Raw genomic sequence first — 18264 nt, forward strand, 5'->3', positions numbered from 1 at the left:
AGTACAGTAATTGCCCTTTGGTGTTGGTTTTATTTCACTTAGCACAGTGTCTTCAAAGTACATCCATGTTGTAACATGGGTCAGAATTTCCATCCTTTTTAACACTGAATAATACTCGGTCGTATGGATAGACCACAGTTTGTTTATCCATTCAGCCACTGATAGCCACTTAAGTTGTTTCCACTCTCACCTATTGTGACACAGATCAACACAAATTAAAAAAAAAAACAAAAACTCTTTTTTTTTTTTTTTTGGCCGCACCATGCAGCCTCCAGGATCTTAGTTCCCTGACCAGGGATGGAACCCGCACTCCCTGAAGTGGAAGTGCAGAGTCCGGACCAACAGGGAAGTCCCAATAAAATGTTTTTTCACTTTTTAAAAAGCATTTTCTTTAGTGGCTGTTCCATCATCTATTTAATTACTCTTCTCCTGGTGATTATTTCTGGTTTTATATTATTTGCAGCAAAGCTGCAAAGAGATGCTAGCACCAGAAGAGAATACAGAGAGGCTGGAAGTGGGGATGCTGAAATCAGACAGCTTCGCCAAAGCCTAGACACTTACTGGGTGACCTTGGGCAAGCTCCCAGCCCCTTGTGCTTGAGTGTCCTCCTCTGCAAAATGGGGACAATGAAAGTGGGAATAAATAATTTAATGATGCAAAGTGCAAACACTGGGCCTGACACATGGCCAGCTGGTGCTCAAAGCACTAAAAAATTGGAAAGATACCGCAGCTTGCATGGGTGCTCAGTCGTGTCCGACTCTTTGCGACCCCATGGACTGTAGCCCTCCAGGCTCCTCTGTCCATGGGATTTTCCAGGCAAGAATACTGGGCAGATTGCCATTTCCTTCTCCAGGGGATCTTCCTGACCCAGAGATCGAACCTGCATCTCCTGCGACTCCTGCATTGGCAGGCGGATTCTTTACCACTGAGCCACCTGGGGAGCCCATATCACTGCTTACCTTCCCAGAAGGTTGCAGTGGAAGCTACTATTCAAAGAAGGAAGCACAGAGCCCTGGGTGGTCCTAGAGGAGAAGGCGTGACGACAGGGAGAGTGTCAGACCACATGGCCATTTTCTGTAATGTTACCCTCAGAGTCAAGGGCGAGCCACGGACCTTCCCTTCACCCATGAAAAGGAATTGATAATGCACGTAAATGGTCATTTCCTTCCTTCACCTAGTAATCCTCTACATTCTGTCTTCTATTAATGCCTCGGGGGACTGTTTGTAGTTTTGAGTTGGGGGGTTGCTTCCAGGGGAGCGAGAGTCCTACTCTTTGTTGCTTCCTTCCTGGAACCCACTTTGCATCACCCCTCAGTGGGTTACAGAGTTGAAATGTCTCCCTACCTCACACACCCCCAGCCTCTCACTGCACCCAGTTCATTTCATTTACAGCTTTTCTTGCAATGTACAGAATATCTGTGTAGCAGTATATGCATCCACATGCATAATATTATATATAAATACATATTTATATTTACAAAGATTAATTTATATACTGACATAAAATTATGTTTATAGCTATAATATTTATATATGTATGTATTTATAATCATTTACATTTAAAATACAAAACTGTGTGGATATATACATGAAATTTTTATTGAGGTATAAAAAGTTGTATGTGTATATCCACATGCATTTTTGTATTTATATATGTAAATACTTGTAAATACATACATATATAAATAATTACATACTTATACATTTATATATAATACTTATATAAGGAGAAGAGGACAACAGAGGATGAGATGGTTGGATGGCATCACTGATTCTATGGACATGAACTTGGGCAAATTCTGGGAGATGGTGAAGGACAGGGAGGCCTAGCATGCTGCAGTCCATGAGGTCGCAGAGAGTGACACGACTTGATGACTGATCAACAAAAAGTTGATTTACAATATTATGTTGGTTTCAGGTTTAAAACATAGTGATTCACAATTTCTAAAGATTAGGCTCCATCTATGTTATTATAAAATATTGGCTGTATTCCCTGTACTGCACAATATATCTATTTTATACACAGTAGTTCATATCTCTTAATCCCCTACCCCTATCTTGCCCCTAACCCTTTCACCCTTCCCACTGGTACCCACTAGTTTGTTCTCTATGTCCACAGGTCCTGTTTCTTTTTTGTTAAATTCACTAGTATATTTCATTTTTAGATTCCACATATAAATGATAATATACAGTGTTTGTCTTTCTCTGATAAATTTCACTAAGAGGTGACATCCACCACGGTGCTAAGGGTTGAGGGATTGGGGGTTTAGGGGAGAGAGGGGCATGGCAAAATAAGGTAAAATTCACCATTGTAATAACCTCAGATATGCAGATGACACCACCCTTATGGCAGAAAGTGAAGAGGAACTCAAAAGCCTCTTGATGAAAGTGAAAGTGGAGAGTGAAAAAGTTGGCTTAAAGCTCAACATTCAGAAAACGAAGATCATGGCATCCGGTCCCATCACTTCATGGGAAATAGATGGGGAAACAGTGGAAACAGCGTCAGACTTTATTTTTTGGGGCTCCAAAATCACTGCAGATGGTGACTGCAGCCATGAAATTAAAAGACGCTTACCCCTTGGAAGGAAAGTTATGACCAACCTAGATAGCATATTGAAAAGCAGAGACATTACTTTGCCAACAAAGGTTCGTCTAGTCAAGGCTATGGTTTTTCCTGTGGTCATGTATGGATGTGAGAGTTGGACTGTGAAGAAGGCTGAGCGCCAAAGAATTGATGCTTTTGAACTGTGGTGTTGGAGAAGACTGTTGAGAGTCCCTTGGACTGCAAGGAGATCCAACCAGTCCATTCTGAAGGAGATCAGCCCTGGGATTTCTTTGGAAGGAATGATGCTAAAGCTCAAACTCCAGTACTTTGGCCACCTCCTGTGAAGAGTTGACTCATTGGAAAAGACTGTGATGCTGGGAGGGATTGGGGGCAGGAGGAGAAGGGGACGACAGAGGATGAGATGGCTGGATGGCATCAGACTCGATGGACGTGAGTCTGGGTGAACTCCGGGAGTTGGTGATGGACAGGGAGGCCTGGCGTGCTGCGATTCATGGGGTCACAGAGTCGGACACAACTGAGCGACTGAACTGAACTGAACTGAACCATTTTTAAGAGTACAGGCCTGTGGCATTAAGTGCCTTTGCATTGTGCAACCATCAATACCATCCATCTCCAGGACAGTTTTCATCTGCCCAAACTGAAACTCTGTGCCTGTTAAACACGAAGTCCCTGTGTCTTCCTCTCTAGCCCCTGGGAGCCACCCTTGTGCTTTCCATCTCTGAGTCTGACTGCGCTAAGTGTCTAAGTGGAGTCATGCAGTGTTTGTCTTTTGTGACTGGCATATCTCACTTAGCATAATGTCTTCAAGTCTCATCCATGTTATGTAATGTGTAGAATTTCCTTTCTTTCCAGTTCCTGTTTTTTTTTTGTTTTTTTTTTTGGTGCACAGCTTGTGGGATCTTGGTTCCCTGACCAGGGATCGAAGGCCCTCAGCTATGAAAGCACAGAGCCCTAACCGCTAGGCAACCACGGAATTTCCCCTTCCCTTCCCTTTTTTTTTTTTTGGACCTCCCAAGTGGCTCAGTGGTAAAGAACCTGCCTGCCAATGCATGATCTCCTGAAGAAGATACGAGTTCGATCCCTGAGTCAGGAAGATCCCCTGGAGAAGGAAATGGCAACCCAGTCCAGTATTCTTGCCTGGGAAGTCCCATGGACAGAGGAGCCTGGTGGGTTGCAGTCCATGGGGTTGCAAAAGAGCTGGACAGAACTGAGCGATAAATACTTTCACTTTTCCCTTTTTAAAAAAAAATGATTAATTTTATCGAATCTTCACCCTAGTATACACCTCTTTTTATAAAGCCATTTTAATTTTATTAGTTATTTTTTATAAATTATAAATAAATAATTTTTATTTATTTATTTTGGTCACACTGCACAGCATGCCAGATTTTAGTTCCCCAGCCAGGGATTGAACCCATGTCCCCTGCAGTGGAAGCAAGGAGTCCTAACCACTGGACTGCTGGGGAGTTCCCCCTTCCCTCCCTTTCTGAAGCTGAATAATAGTCCACTGTGTGTATAGACTGTATTTTGCTAGCCCACTTGTCCGCTGACGGACACTGGGGTGTTGTCACCTTTGGGCTGTCGTGAATAGTGCTCCTGTCATCATGGACGTACGTTCACAATGTTGCACAACCTTCCCTTCTGTCTAATTCCAGACCACTTTCATCATCCCCAAAAGGGAATTCTGTGCCATTAGACAGTCACTCCCTCTCCCTCCTTCCCCAGCCCCTGGCAACCGCTGATCTGCTTTCTGTCTCTCTGAAGTTGCTTCACGTAAATGGGATCACGCATATGTGACTCTCTGTGTCTGGCTGCTTTCACTCAGCATCACGTTTCAAGGTTCATCCATGTTGTAGCTTCTGACAGTGACTCGAGGACCTTACAGTGGTTATGCTGGAGGCTGCTCAGAGTGGCTCTAGCGAGCAGATCTGATGGTTAGATATTCAGGAAATCTCAGAGCCTTTTATTTAACTGTTGAGAGCTTAACGCGGGTCGTGGTGGGAGTTATTTACCCCACAGATATTGGCAAATGCTACACATCAGGATGGTCTTGGGGGCTTGTTTGAGACTCAGTTTGTAGGCACTGGCTTCAGAGCTTCCCCATAGTCTCCATCAGCACCACCCCCTGCAAAGCTGCTGTTGTTTAGTTGCTAAGTTGTATCCGACTCTTTGTGACCCACTAGACTGTGGCCTGCCAGGCTCCCCTGCCATGGGATTTCCCAGGCAAGAATACTGGAGTGAGTTGCCCTCTCCTTCTCCAGAGGATCTTCCCAACCAAGGACTCAAACCCGTGTCTCCTGCATTGGTAGGCAGATTCTTTACCACTGACATCCAGGCTAAAGCCTCGGTTCTTTCAAGCTGTATTGAGAGATGGAGATTGGAAAAGAGACCTGGTGGCTTCAAATGAATTATAATCAAATGTTGGCAATTTCATATAGTTCAACCTTCTAGTAGGGTCTAGTCCTTAAGCTGGAGAAGAAGCAAAGATAGTTCTCTCATTGTTATCTATCTATTTTCATCTGCTTTAAATATTTCAAAATAAAAGATTTTGTGGGGGAGGAATGGAGTAGATGGGGAGGAGTGGAAGGGTTTGACTGGTATCCTGTCTTTGGCCAGAAACACAAGGTTTTGACCCGACAGACCTAAGAATGATCCCTGGCTCCATGCCTTTTTAGCTCTCTGCCCATGGATAAATCCCATGACTGCTGGGGCCTCCGTTTTCTTGTCTGTACAATGGTTATAAAAATACCAACCTCATAGAGCTGTTGTGCTTCCCTGGTGGCTAAGTGGTAAAGGATCCACCTGCCAAGCAGGAGACATGGGTGTGATCCCTGGGTCGGGAAGATCCCCTGGAGAAGGAAATGGCTACCCACTCCAGTATTCTTGCCTGGAGATCCCACGGACAGAGGAGCCTGGTGGGCGACAGTCCGTAGGGTTGCAAAGAGGCAGACATGACTGAGCGACTAAACGACGAACAACAGGGCTGCTGTGCAGAGCGAGTGCATGGAGAACAACATCTAGAACGCGGCACAGAAGTTGCTGGGCGGTTGGGGGGGCGTGGCGGAGAGGGGGGCCTGGTGGAGAGGGGAGCGTGGTGGAGCTGGCGGCTGGTGGTGGAATGATTGCTCCAAAGTTCAGTCCCAGCCGCTCTGCCTGCAGACCCTGTGCGCGCTGTACTCTGCCCCGTATTTCCAGCCCAAGACGAGCTTGACAGCTGGAGCTTTCCCAGTTCAACCTCGCCATCGAATGGTGTTTCCGGTATTTACAAAATGCTGTGGTATCATCTGCCTTTTCTCCCAATTCACAAGCAAGAAATGTTCCCCCAGGCTTCTGGAATCTGGAGACTTACGCTTTCTATGCCAGAGCATAGAATTATTCTTGGTGAAATGTGAGGAATAAGGCAATAGTTAATTGATAATGATGATAGCAATTTTTTTTTAACGTAGAAATTTATCCGTTTTTACCTTTTAAAAATGTTGCCCAAATTTGCCCTCCAGTCCCTCATCATCGGGCTTCCTGTGGTAAAGAATCCGCCAGCCTATGCAGGAGTTGCAGGAGATGCAGGTTCAATCCCTGGGTTGGGAAAATCCCCTGGAAGAAGAAATGGCAACCCACTCCAGTATTCTTGCCTGGGAAATCCTATGGACAGGGGAGCCTGGTGGGTGTCCATAGGGTGGCAAAGAGTCAGAGACAATGGAGTGACTGAGCACTCATGCACGCCCTCATCAGCCCTCTGCCCTTCATGCCCTTGGCATCCCAGACTTCTTTTTTCAAAACCCAGGGAGGAATGGGCATCACTCATTCCATATGGCTGTCTCCTGGGAAGGTAGGGACTCATCTCTTCTGTTACTGCCGTGACCTTGCAAGCCATCACAGGGCTGGCAGAAAGCAGGAGTTTTGTTTTGGGATAAGGAAGCTAGAAGGAGACAGGTTGTTATGTTTTTGCCTGGGTCTCAAATAAATAAGTTGCTGCTCAAAGAAATCAAGGCATTTCCCCGAGTCACAAGAAACAGCACAGTGTGAAGGAATGCATTGTATTGAGAGTGAAGTCCATGGGGTCTCAAACTCAAATGCCTATGGGGGCAAGGGAACAAAGTGCCAAGTGAGAGGAACACAGAGTTAAGAGTAAAGAAAAATGGCAAGAGACCGTAAGGACTGGAAGTCATTTGGAGAGGATGAGACTGTCGGTCATCTGCCGGTCGAGTGGCCCATATACAAGGGCCACACTGCTCTGCTCTAGCCATGTTGCTCCCTTATTAGAATGTGGGTCCCAGATGGCCAGATACTCTATTTAAAGAGACATCAGGAATCTGGATTTCTTTGTGAATTCTTCTAATTTTAAAATTTTGATATTCACTTTAAATTAAAAAAAAATACTGTGTGGGCAGCTTTTTGTAAGCATAAAGCAATCCTTATGTGGCCAAATTGTTACTTAACATTCAGTTCACTTCAGTCGCTCAGTTGTGTCCGACTCCTTGCAACCCCATGAATTGCAGCACGCCAGGCCTCCCTGTCCATCACCAACTCCCGGAGTTTACTCAAACTCATGTCCATCGAGTTGGTGATGCCATCCAGCCATCTCATCCTCTGTCGTCCCCTTCTCCTCCTGCCCCCAATCCCTCCCAGCATCAGAGTCTTTTCCAGTGAGTCAACTCTTCGCATGAGGTGGCCAAAGTATTGGAGTTTCAGTTTTAGCCTCAGTCCTTCCAAAGAACGCCCAGGGCTGATCTCCTTTAGGATGGACTGGTTGGATCTCTTTGCAGTCCAAGGGACTCTCAAGAGTCTTCTCCAACACCATAGTTCAAAAGCATCAATTCTTCGGTGCTCAGCTTTCTTCACAGTCCAACTTTCACATCCATACATGACCCCTGGAAAAACCATAGCCTTGACCAGACGGACCTTTGTTGGCAAAGTAATGTCTCTGCTTTTCAATATGCTATCTAGGTTGGTCATAACTTTCCTTCCGAGGAGTAAGCGTCTTTTAATTTCATGGCTGCAGTCACCATCTGCAGTGATTTTGGAGCCCCCAAAAGTAAAGTCTGACACTGTTTCCACTGTTTCCCCATCTATTTCCCATGAAGTGATAGGACCAGATGCCATGATCTTCATTTTCTAAATGTTGAGCTTTAAGCCAACTTTTTCACTCTCCACTTTCACTTTCATCAAGAGGCTTTTTATTTCCTCTTCACTTTCTGCCATAAGGGTGGTGTCATCTGCATATCTGAGGTTATTGATATTTCTCCCGGCAATCTTGATTCCAGCTTGTGCTTCTTCCAGCCCAGCGTTTCTCATGATGTACTCTGCATAAAAGTTAAATAAGCAGGGTGACAATATATAGCCTTGACATACCCCTTTTCCTATTTGGAACCAGTCTGTTGTTCCATGTCCAGTTCTAACTGTTGCTTCCTGACCTGCATATAGGTTTCTCAAGAGGCAGGTCAGATGGTCTGGTATTCCCATCTCTTTCAAAATTTTCCACAGTTTGTTGTGATCCACACAGTCAAAGGCTTTGGCATAGTCAATAAAGCAGAAATAGATGTTTTTCTGGAACTCTCTTGCTTTTTCCATGATCCAGCGGATGTTGGCAATTTGATCTCTGGTTCCTCTGCCTTTTCTAAAACCAGCTTGAACATCAGGAAGTTCACAGTTCACGTATTGCTGAAGCCTGGCTTGGAGAATTTTGAGCATTACTTTACTAGCGTGTGAGATGAGTGCAATTGTGTGGTAGTTTGAGTGTTCTTTGGCATTGCCTTTCTTTGGGATTGGAATGAAAACTGACCTTTTCCAGTCCTGTGGCCACTGCTGAGTTTTCCAAATTTGCTGACATATTGAGTGCAGCACTTTCACAGCATCGTCTTTTAGGATTTGAAACAGCTCAACTGGGATTCCATCACCTCCACTAGCTTTGTTCATAGTGATGCTTTCTAAGGCCCACTTGACTTCACATTCCAGGATGTCTGGCTCTAGGTGAGTGATCACACCATCGTGATTATCTGGGTCGTGAAGCTCTTTTTTGTACAGTTCTTCTGTGTATTCTTGCCACCTCTTCTTAATATCTTCTGCTTCTGTTAAGTCCATACCATTTCTGACCTTTATCGAGCCCATCTTTGCATGAAATGTTCCCTAGGCAAACCATTCAATATCACAGTAATCCAAACCTATGCCCCAACCAGTAACGCTGAAGAAGCTGAAGTTGAATGGTTATTTACATTAGATATAGACAATGAGTATAAATTCTGAAACACATATGTTTCCAAACGGTATTTAGGTCTAGAACAAAGATATCCTCATTCACATGGCTTACTATGTGAATAGGGCTCCCCCTGGAGTTGTGCAGTGCCCAACCTGTCCAACTGTACTAGACAGCCCTGATACATAACTGTTAAAGTTGTCACTCTCCCCACAGCCCAACTCAACAGAAATGCTAGCCTCTACCTCTTTCACCCATTCATGGACCATGAGAGAACTCTCTGGACCACAAGTGAAGGCTTTTCACCTGTCTTGGGCACAACTATACCGCAAGGTCGTCGAGGAGGAGTTCTAGCCATCATGACCAGATTTGCTCTCTCCTCTAGGGTGGTGAAATTCCGTCGTACAGGCGAGAGTGCAAGGTCAGAGGACGACACGGCTTCGGGAGAGCATGAGGTCCAGATTGAAGGGGTCCGTGCAGGCCTAGAGGCCGTGGAGCTGGACGATGGGGCGGCCGTGCCCAAGGAGTTTGCCAATCCCACTGACGGTGAGGGGACCCTGCAGTTGGGGCAGGCCATAGTCAGGGGCTCTGAGGCTCCAGAGTTGCCTCTCCAGGTGGCACTCAGAAGGGTCTTGTGAAGGGGCTGGTAGGAGGGCCTGGAGGCCCCAGGGTGACACTGGCAGTGTGGGCTGGACATGCATGGCTTTCTCAGCAGGCGAGGGTGCATCACCATCCCTGACAGTCAGCATCATCGACTAACACTTGGCCGAGGATGGCAGCCACAATGATGATGGTGAGGCTGATGGTGGTGGTGACGAGGAGATGGTGCTGCTGGTGATGGTGATGGTGCTGATGGTGGTGATGGTGACTGTAAAGATGACTACAGTGATCAGAGCCACAGATGAGGCTGAGGGTTGACTCTGTGCCAGGCACGGTTCTAAGCATGCTACATATGTTACCCACTTCATCTTCACAACAGTTCCAATTGGAACTATTACAGTCATATTCCCCATTTTGCAGGAGAGGCCACAGAAGCACAGAAAGGTTACATATCTTGCCCAGGGTCACACAGTTAGAACTTAGCCAAGCTGGATTTACACCCAGGAAATCTGGCCTCAGAGACCACATCCCTACCTGTGACCTTGTGCTCCCTCTGAGTAGAGATGGTTAAAGGAGACTTGAAGTGCTCATAGGGGACCTGGTCTCCCCTTACCACCTGATAATGCTGATGCATGAAAACATTCTGTTCGTTCCTCAAAGGGCCCAGATTCCCAATCAGAGAGAGGATTAACAGCTTGAGCCCGAGGCCTGTTGTTGGCAGATCTAAGGAGGCAATGACTGGAGTGGGAGTGAAGGCAGAGGTTAGAAGCAGTGGCTTCGGGTTCAGGCTGATCTGGGCTAAATTCCCAGATCTGCAGTGTCCCAGCTGTATTGACACTGGGCAAGTCCATGTCCCCCTCTAAAAAATGGGGCTAAGACTGAGCCTTTAACTAGTAGGTGTCACAGGGACTCAGTGAGATTATGTACAGCAAGCTCTTACAGCCTGGGTCCCCAACCCCTGGTTCCAGTCCGTGGCCTGTTAGGAACCTGGCCGCACAGCTGGAAGTGAGTGGTGGGTGAGCAGGCTTCCGCTGTCTTTACAGCCGCTCCCCATCGCTCCCGTTGCTACCTGAGCTCCGCCTCCTGTCAGATCAGCAGTGGCGTTAGATTCTCATATGAGCGGGAACCTAGCCATGAAGTCAAGGCGGAATACTCTGAGGTCACTACAAAACAAAGTGCACAATAGATCTAATGTGCTTGCATGATCCCCAAAGCTGCCCCTGTCTATGGAAAAATTGTCTTCCATGAAACAGGTCACTGTTGCCAAAAAGGATGGGGACCACTCTCTTAGGGCAGTGCCTGACACACGCTGAGCTCCCAGTAAACATATAATTTTATTATTACTATTACTGTTCTTATTACTGAGGCCGTTCCAGGACTCACTCTGCTTTCTCCTCAATATTATTGAAGGAAATCAGACCCTGCTGGTATGAGAACACCAGCTTATACTTCAGGAGAAAATGATGTTTGATGTAAGAGGCTCATGATTGAAATTCCAATAAGATGACAACTCCCAGCAGGGGCAGATAAGATCCTCAGAGGCACCCCCACAGGACGGCCACCCAGCATGCTCCTTTAGTATTTTTATTTTTCAGTTAATTTTTATTTTTTGTCTTGGAATATTTTAAAAGTACAGAAAAGTTGCAAAGATGGCACAGAGAGTGCTCGTAAACTCTTTTTTTCTTTTTTAAAATCTTTTTTGTTTGTTCATTATTTATTTTTTTTTTTTTTGGTATACTCTTCATGCAGCTTCCCATAAAGTTAGTATCGTACCTAATCATGACATACTTGTCAAAACCAAGAAATTGAGACTGCTGCATTACCCTCCATGAAACTCCAGACTTTATTCAGATTTCCCCAGTTTTCCCAGCAGTGGTGTTACAGGAATCAATTCTAGCACAGCGCATTGTATTTGTCTTTTAGTCTTTCTCAAAGCCACTTGTGAGCTTCTAAATTGCATCCTCAATTTTTTCTGAGCACACAAATACCATGTGTTTATTTGGAAAGCACTGGGATATGATCAAAATGCACAAAAAAGTGAGTACTGACACACGATCCTATTGACGGGCTATGGGCATTCAATCTGACTTCCTCTGCTCCACCTTACTTTGTTTTCTAAAAATTAAATCACAATATATTGTATGCATCTTTCTATATCTGCACGTTTTTTAATAGGTGGGTTGTATTTTAGGATGTAGATATATAAACATTCATATATAATACATAAAATAATTTAACCAGTTCCTTGTCAATAGACATTCTGGGCTGTCCACTTATTCCCTTTGTAGAAACCACGTTGTATTGGACTTTGCAGCACACTTCACACTTGCCAGAAGGTTTTCCTAGGATAAGTTCTAGAAGCAGCATGCACTGCTTTAAAGAGCTTGGCCAGCGATCCCTCTAGATCCGCCCCCTGGAACTAAGACAAGTACAAAATGCTCTGACTCCTTCCTTCCCCTCCCCTTTCTCCTCCCAGATACTTTCATGGTGGAAGATGCGGTGGAAGCCATTGGTTTTGGAAAATTTCAATGGAAGCTGTCTGTTCTCACCGGCTTGGCTTGGGTAAGTATCTCTGGGGACGATGACGTCATCTTCAGTCTCCAAGGAACGCCATGCTGCTCAACTGGGTTTCCATGCTCTACAAGGGAGGACAAGGTTCCCTCCTCTTACAGTCTTTACGTCAATCGACAAAGTTTGAGTGACCTTGGGTGATAATGAAGTCTGAGCCTAGAGGGAGTTGGGTGTGGTTGACAATTGCCCTCAAAGAGGAGTTGAAGCTTCTGGTTAATTAAGTGGTTCTCAACCTTTTGAGGCTCAGGGCTACTCTAAGATTCTAATGTCATCTGTGCGACTCACCCTAGAAGAACATGCACAGATCAAAATGTGCCTTCTTCAAGGGGCTTGTGATTCCTTATTAACCTTGCCAGATCTACCTAGAGCAAATGATGTATCTAGATCACTGTCATTGTTCAGTTGCTAAATCCTGTCCGACTCTGCAACCCCATAGACTGCAGCCCACCAGGTTCCTCTGTCCATGGGATTCTCCAGCCAAGAACACTGGAGTGGGTTGCCGTGCCCTCCTCCAGGGGATCTTCCTGACCCAGGGATTGAACCTGAGTCTCTTATATCTCCTACGTTGACAGCTGGATTCCTTACCACCAGTGCCACCTGGGAATCCCCACTACCTTCCAGAGTTTGCTCAAATTCATATTCATTGAGTTGGTGATGCTGTCTAACCATCTCATCCTCTGCCATTAATCTAGACCATTAATACAAGTGAAATGGATTTTTATGAATAGTGCAAAACTGAGATTTAACTACCTGTTTTTCCAAACAGTCATCAATTTCCCCACCTCATTTCCTCCACTAATTTGCAAAGTGGCTTTTATCATCCACCACATTCCCGGGGCCACGTGGGTTTACTTCTGGACTCTCATTTCTGTTCCACTTCTCTGCCTGTTTAATCCTGTAAAGGTACCACAGTGTTTCATTACTGAGGCTCCCTAGTATGTTTTAATTAAATTAAAAAGATCACACTTTTTAATGTTAATTATACTGACAATTCTACATGAACAATGACCAAAGAGAAACTAGCTTTTAACTGAGCTACAAGAGAAAAAGATCACTGTCTCTCTACCTCTAAAAAATGTTTTTCTAAAAAAAAAAAAAATGTTTTTCTGATTTTCAAAATATGCTACTTTCCCACTCCATTCAGGGAGTGTCCCTAAATTTTTTTTCAAATGTGGGAAAACATGCCCAAAGAATGTCAAATGTCTAGTCATCAGTTCCTGTGTGGTACCACACTGTTTTAACTTCTGGAGCTTTCAGTGTGTTTTGATGGGTGATTGGGCACTCAGCAGAAGGTAGAAGAGGGAGTCTCTCTCTTTTTTCTTTTTTTAATTAATTGATTTATTTTATTTTAAAATTTTGGGGGGGCCATACTACGTGGCACACAGAACTTCCTGGCCTAGGGATTGAAGCCATGCCCCCTGCAGTGAAAGGGGGAGTCTTAACCACTGGACCACCAGGAGAGTCCGAAGGGATTTTTTTATGCACTCGCTTGGGACTGTGGACTTGTGACATTTTAAATTATCGTTTTAAATTTTCTGAGATCATAAGGCTCTAAGGTTTAAATTCTTCTCTCCTGCAGTAAGTTACCATGAGAATTTTTAGTGAGGGGCCAGCCGTCCCGATCCAGGCAGCATCCTGGCCTCACGTGTTTGCTTGCTCCCTGCAGATGGCCGACGCCATGGAGATGATGATTCTGAGCATCCTTGCGCCGCAGCTGCACTGCGAGTGGCGGCTGCCCAGCTGGCAGGTGGCGTTGCTGACCTCGGTAGGCAGCCCAGTGGCCCTCTCCTCTCGTGCTCAGTTCTGGTCCCCCAGGGGGGTGTTCTGCAGGATGCCCCCCACTTCCTCCTGCTGCTGCCGAGGGCTCAGCAGACAGGAATTAAACCCTCAGTGGAATCACCAGGACCTCAGCGTCCCTTCTCCATCGCATGTATCCTGGCAGGTCTGCAGCCAACTCTAACCACATCTGGGGGCCCCAGATATCCTGCTCAATTGCAGGGAACTTGGAGCCCACCTGATCGGATCACATAAACCTTATAAGCCTCGCTTTTCCAAAAAGGAGACACCAGTTCCTTCCACATGAAGGTGACTTCAGGGTTGGAAACAGCATAGTACCTGTTCAGTAAACTGTAGGAACTGGTGCTCCCTGGAGCTAAGGCTTGGAGGAGCATGAAGCAGAACCCTTCATTCTTGTCTTGTTTTCTTCTTGAACTGGTATTTTCATTCAGTTTCTCCATATAGTTTTATCTTAATGTAAGGTTGTGAAAGTGAAGGCTGCTCAGTCGTGTCCGACTCTTTGCAACCCCATGGACTATACAGTCCATGGCATTCTCTAGGCCAGAATACTGGAGTGGGTAGGCTTTCCCTTCTCCAGGGGATCTTCCCAACCAGGGATCGAACCCAGGTCTCCCACATTGCAGGTGGATTCTTTACCAGATGAGCTACAAAGCAAGCAATGTAAGATTTTACTAGGCTTGAAAGTTTCATCAGTCACCCCATTATAATTTTTGTGACATTTTCAATTATCGTTTTTAATTTTTTGAGATCATAACGCTCTAAGATTTAAGATGTTTCTCCTGCAGTAAGTTAACCATGAAAATTTTTAATAGTAAACAACAGATCAAAACAAGATATAATTAATTTTGATAAATAATTGCTAAACATAAGTCACTTTTATCAGGAACGCACCTCTTGATGAGGAGTATGGAGTGTTTCTCAACTATGTCGCATATTCTTGAATTGTTGTTCAATCACTAAGTTGTGTCTGACTCTTTGTGACCCCCATGGACTGCAGCATGTCAGGCTCCTCTGTCCTCCACTGTCTCCCAGAGTTTACTCAAACTCATGTCCATTGAGTTGGTGATGCCATCCAACCATCTCATCCTCTGTCGTCCCCTTCTCCTCCTGCCTTCAATCTTTCCCAGCATCAGGGTCTTTTCAAATGAGTCAGTTCTTCAATCAGGTGGCCAAAGTATTGGAGCTTCAGCTTCAGAATCAGTCCTTCCAATGAGCATTCAGGGTTAATTTCCTGTAGGACTGACTGGCTTGATCTCTTTGCTGTTCAAGGGACTCTCAAGAGTGTTCTCCAGTGCTACAATTTGAAAGCCTGTTGCCAAAATGAGACAGGGTTCAGTTGTAATGCTATTTCTATTTTTCATTTTTACTGAATAGACATGAATATGAAAGGTTTTGTTCACATATAAAAAGTTTTGCTGGAGGAACTGAAGGAGTTTTATGATAACTCAGTAAACTAACGCCACTTGATTCTTTTCAGCAACTTCCAAGTTGCGTGCTGAAGAGCACACAGCAGTCGTTCATGAAAAATTATTTTTAGTGATCTAATTTGCTGACAGCTTGATTAGCCTCTCCTGCAATTTGGTTAAAAATAATAAAATGGAATTGGAATCAAGATGACTTGCGAATGGATTTGTATCTGTGTCATTGGTATCCTTTTGGAGGCAGCCTAGAGGGTTTAACTTCAAAGCGATGGCTATGAGTACAACGGGGGGCAGAGTATGAAGAAGTGGGGGCAGGGTGGTTGAGAAGGGGAGCCGGGAACAGGTGAGACCCCCTAACCTGTTCTCGGGAAAGAGTTTCTATGGAAGTTGAGGGTGTGGAAATTAATTCCTTTAAAATTATCCAAATTTGCTTTCCCTTGGAATGCCTCTGTGTAGCCTGATTGGAGCCCACGGCTCTAGGACGTGCCTGGAGGAATGCTTTTGGGTTCAGCCCACACTAGGCAATGCTGTTCCTATCTCTGGGCCTCAGTTAGTTGACTTATCTGAAAAATGGGATAATAATAGCACCCACCTCGTGGGGCTCCTGGAAACATTTGGTAAGACGTATGTAAAAAGTTCCAATACTTTGGCCACCTCTTGTGAAGGGCTGACTCACTGGAAAAGACCCTGATGCTGGGAAAGAGTGAGGACAGGAGGAGAAGGGGACGACAGAGGAAGAGATGGTTGGATGGCATCACTGACTCAATGGCCATGAGTTTCAGCAACCTCAGGAGATGGTGAAGGACAGGGGAGCCTGGTGTGCTGCAGTCCGACGGGGTCACAAAGAGTGGGACATGACTGAGCGACTGAACAATAGCAACAAATGTAGAGAACATTCAGTGTGGTCTCTGACGCTTGGTGAGTGCTCCAAAAGGATAGAACAGTGAAGAAAGCTCTAGTCAGCCTGCTTGGGCTTAAGACCTGTCTTTACCCTCTCCTCCCTGGGATCAGAGCAGATTTCTAAAACCCTTCTTTTTCTTTTTAAAAACTTTTTGGCCGTACCATGTGGCACATGGATCTTGAGTTCCCCAACCAGGAATGGAATCTGCACCTCCTGCATTGGAAGTACAGAGTCTTAACTGCTGGACCTCCAGGGAAGTCCCCTTAACCCTTCTAAGCCTCAAGCTACCTATCTATAAAATGGGTATGAGTAGTCATACCTCTTCAGCTCTGATCAAGGACTAACAAGGGAACCAGAATTTTGCCCAGCACACAGTGAGCGCTCCATGGATGCTTTCTCTTGCTCATGGCTTCCAGCTCCCATCCTAACCTCCTGTCTCCTGTATTCAGTTCCTTGCAACCTTTAATATTTTCTTAGCCATAAGACATTTCTTGGGTTCTGTAGGAAACTGGAAAAAACTAGCTGTGCAGCCAGGCAGCCTGACTCCAGCCCAGACTGCACGACTAACACCTGTGGACTTGGCCACATGACCTCACCTCTCTGAGGCTCCGTTTCCTCATGTTTGAAATGGGGATAACGGCAGCACCCACCCCGCAGGGTTGTTGGGAGACTTAAACAGTAACAGGAAGCACACAGACTAGTGTTTGCATCTTAACAAGATCTCAGAAATGCTTGCTTGCTGAGGAGCTTCAGTCAAGTCCAACTCTTTGCCACACTATGGACTGTTAAGAAATTCTCCAGGCAAGAACATTGGAATGGGTTGCCATTTCCTTCTTCAGGGGATCTTTCCAACCCAGGGATCAGACCCATGTCTCCTGCTTTGGCAGGTGGGTTCTCTACCCCTAGCGGTACCTGGGAAGCTGTAACACTTGGTTCATTCTTATTGCTAAGAGTGTGACTCTGCAAGCTCACTTCGGTGTTGCCTTTCTCTGCGATGCTCCGTGTCACTGTCTAACAGAAGCTGTCTTTGCCCCCACAGGTGGTCTTTGTCGGCATGATGTCCAGCTCCACCCTCTGGGGAAACATCTCAGACCAGTATGGCAGAAAAACAGTAAGGCGACTTCCCCTAAGCTTGTGTTCTCTGGGTTATCTCCTTGACAACAACAAAACTTGTGCCAACTGAACTTTTTTTTTTGGTGGAAGTTTAATTCAGAGCTACATTGAAGGGCAAAGAAAGACATTGCTATGAGGTTGTGGATTCTTGAAAAAAAATCACACCTCCCTAGGGGGCCCAAGCATGTGTGTTTCAGAACGTAAAAGATGCTGGTGGTGGTGCTAGCCCCATCCCCTTGGTGCTTAACCCTTCTGTGCCTCAGTTCCCTCATCTGTAAATGGGAGAGTAATATTCTTCCCCATAGGGCTCCTATGGGGAGTAAATGACCCTTGTACAGAAAGTCCCTGGTTCAGAGGAAATGTTTCCTCAGTTCCCATTACCTGTTATTCACCAAGCTCATGGTGCCAATAAATATGGCCAGGCCAGTGCTAAGATGAAGGTGTATCTGGCTCCAGAGCTCACATCCTTCACCCTGACCTGGGCTACTGGGAGACATTACTGAATAGAATGCCAGAATTTAGTAGATCAGTTGAACATTCATCTACTCTTAAACAGATGAAGCCTGGGGGGCGACCTGTAGGGGGTGCCTCCAGCTCTTCTGACCAGCTTGCTAACTCCCACACCCAACACAAAGCTGGTGTGACTGGAGAGAGGGAGAGAAAGTGCCCCCAGATTGTAGAGCCTTCTCCTCCCCAGCATGGAACTCTGGCCCAATATCAGGAAGGATGGATGCGGCTCTAATTATAAAGCTTCCCCAGAACTCCTCTAGGACTAGAGGGCGAACCAGACAGCTGGCGAGCCTTGGCAAGCTCGAAGAAGCTCCTCCTAGCTGCTTGATCTGCCTTGGCCCAGCTGAGAGGTTTCTGTGAGAGCCTCTGCTGCGTGACTTTGCAGGAGACTCAGTGGGCCGCTTCTTTTTAAGTCGACCTTTTTTTTTTTTTTTTTTTTGCTGCACTGAGAAGTGGGATCTTAGTTCCCTGGTGCAGCATGTGGAATCTTAGTTCTCCAACCAGGGATCGAACCTGGGCCCCCTGCATTGGAAGCACAGAGTCTTAACCACTGGACCACCAGGGAATTCCCTCAGTGGGCCACTTTGATCCCTAC

General features: G+C 45.6%; 1 protein-coding gene and 1 non-coding gene across 2 annotated transcripts in view; one reads left to right on the forward strand and one right to left on the reverse strand.

Moving 5' to 3' along the window:
* SVOP (SV2 related protein) overlaps positions 1 to 18264 on the forward strand; it is a 73035-nt gene that overhangs the window by 12587 nt on the left and 42184 nt on the right. The window contains 4 exon segments of the mRNA NM_001075441.1: positions 9142 to 9302; positions 11833 to 11918; positions 13594 to 13692; positions 17086 to 17157. Coding sequence (NP_001068909.1) covers positions 9142 to 9302; positions 11833 to 11918; positions 13594 to 13692; positions 17086 to 17157 — 418 coding nt within the window.
* Positions 18162 to 18234, reverse strand: TRNAG-UCC (transfer RNA glycine (anticodon UCC)). The gene has a single exon. It is a non-coding gene; the product is annotated as a tRNA-Gly (tRNA).

The sequence above is a fragment of the Bos taurus genome, chromosome 17 (genome assembly GCF_002263795.3).
Source record: "Bos taurus isolate L1 Dominette 01449 registration number 42190680 breed Hereford chromosome 17, ARS-UCD2.0, whole genome shotgun sequence".
In the NCBI taxonomy this organism is placed as follows: domain Eukaryota; kingdom Metazoa; phylum Chordata; class Mammalia; order Artiodactyla; family Bovidae; genus Bos; species Bos taurus.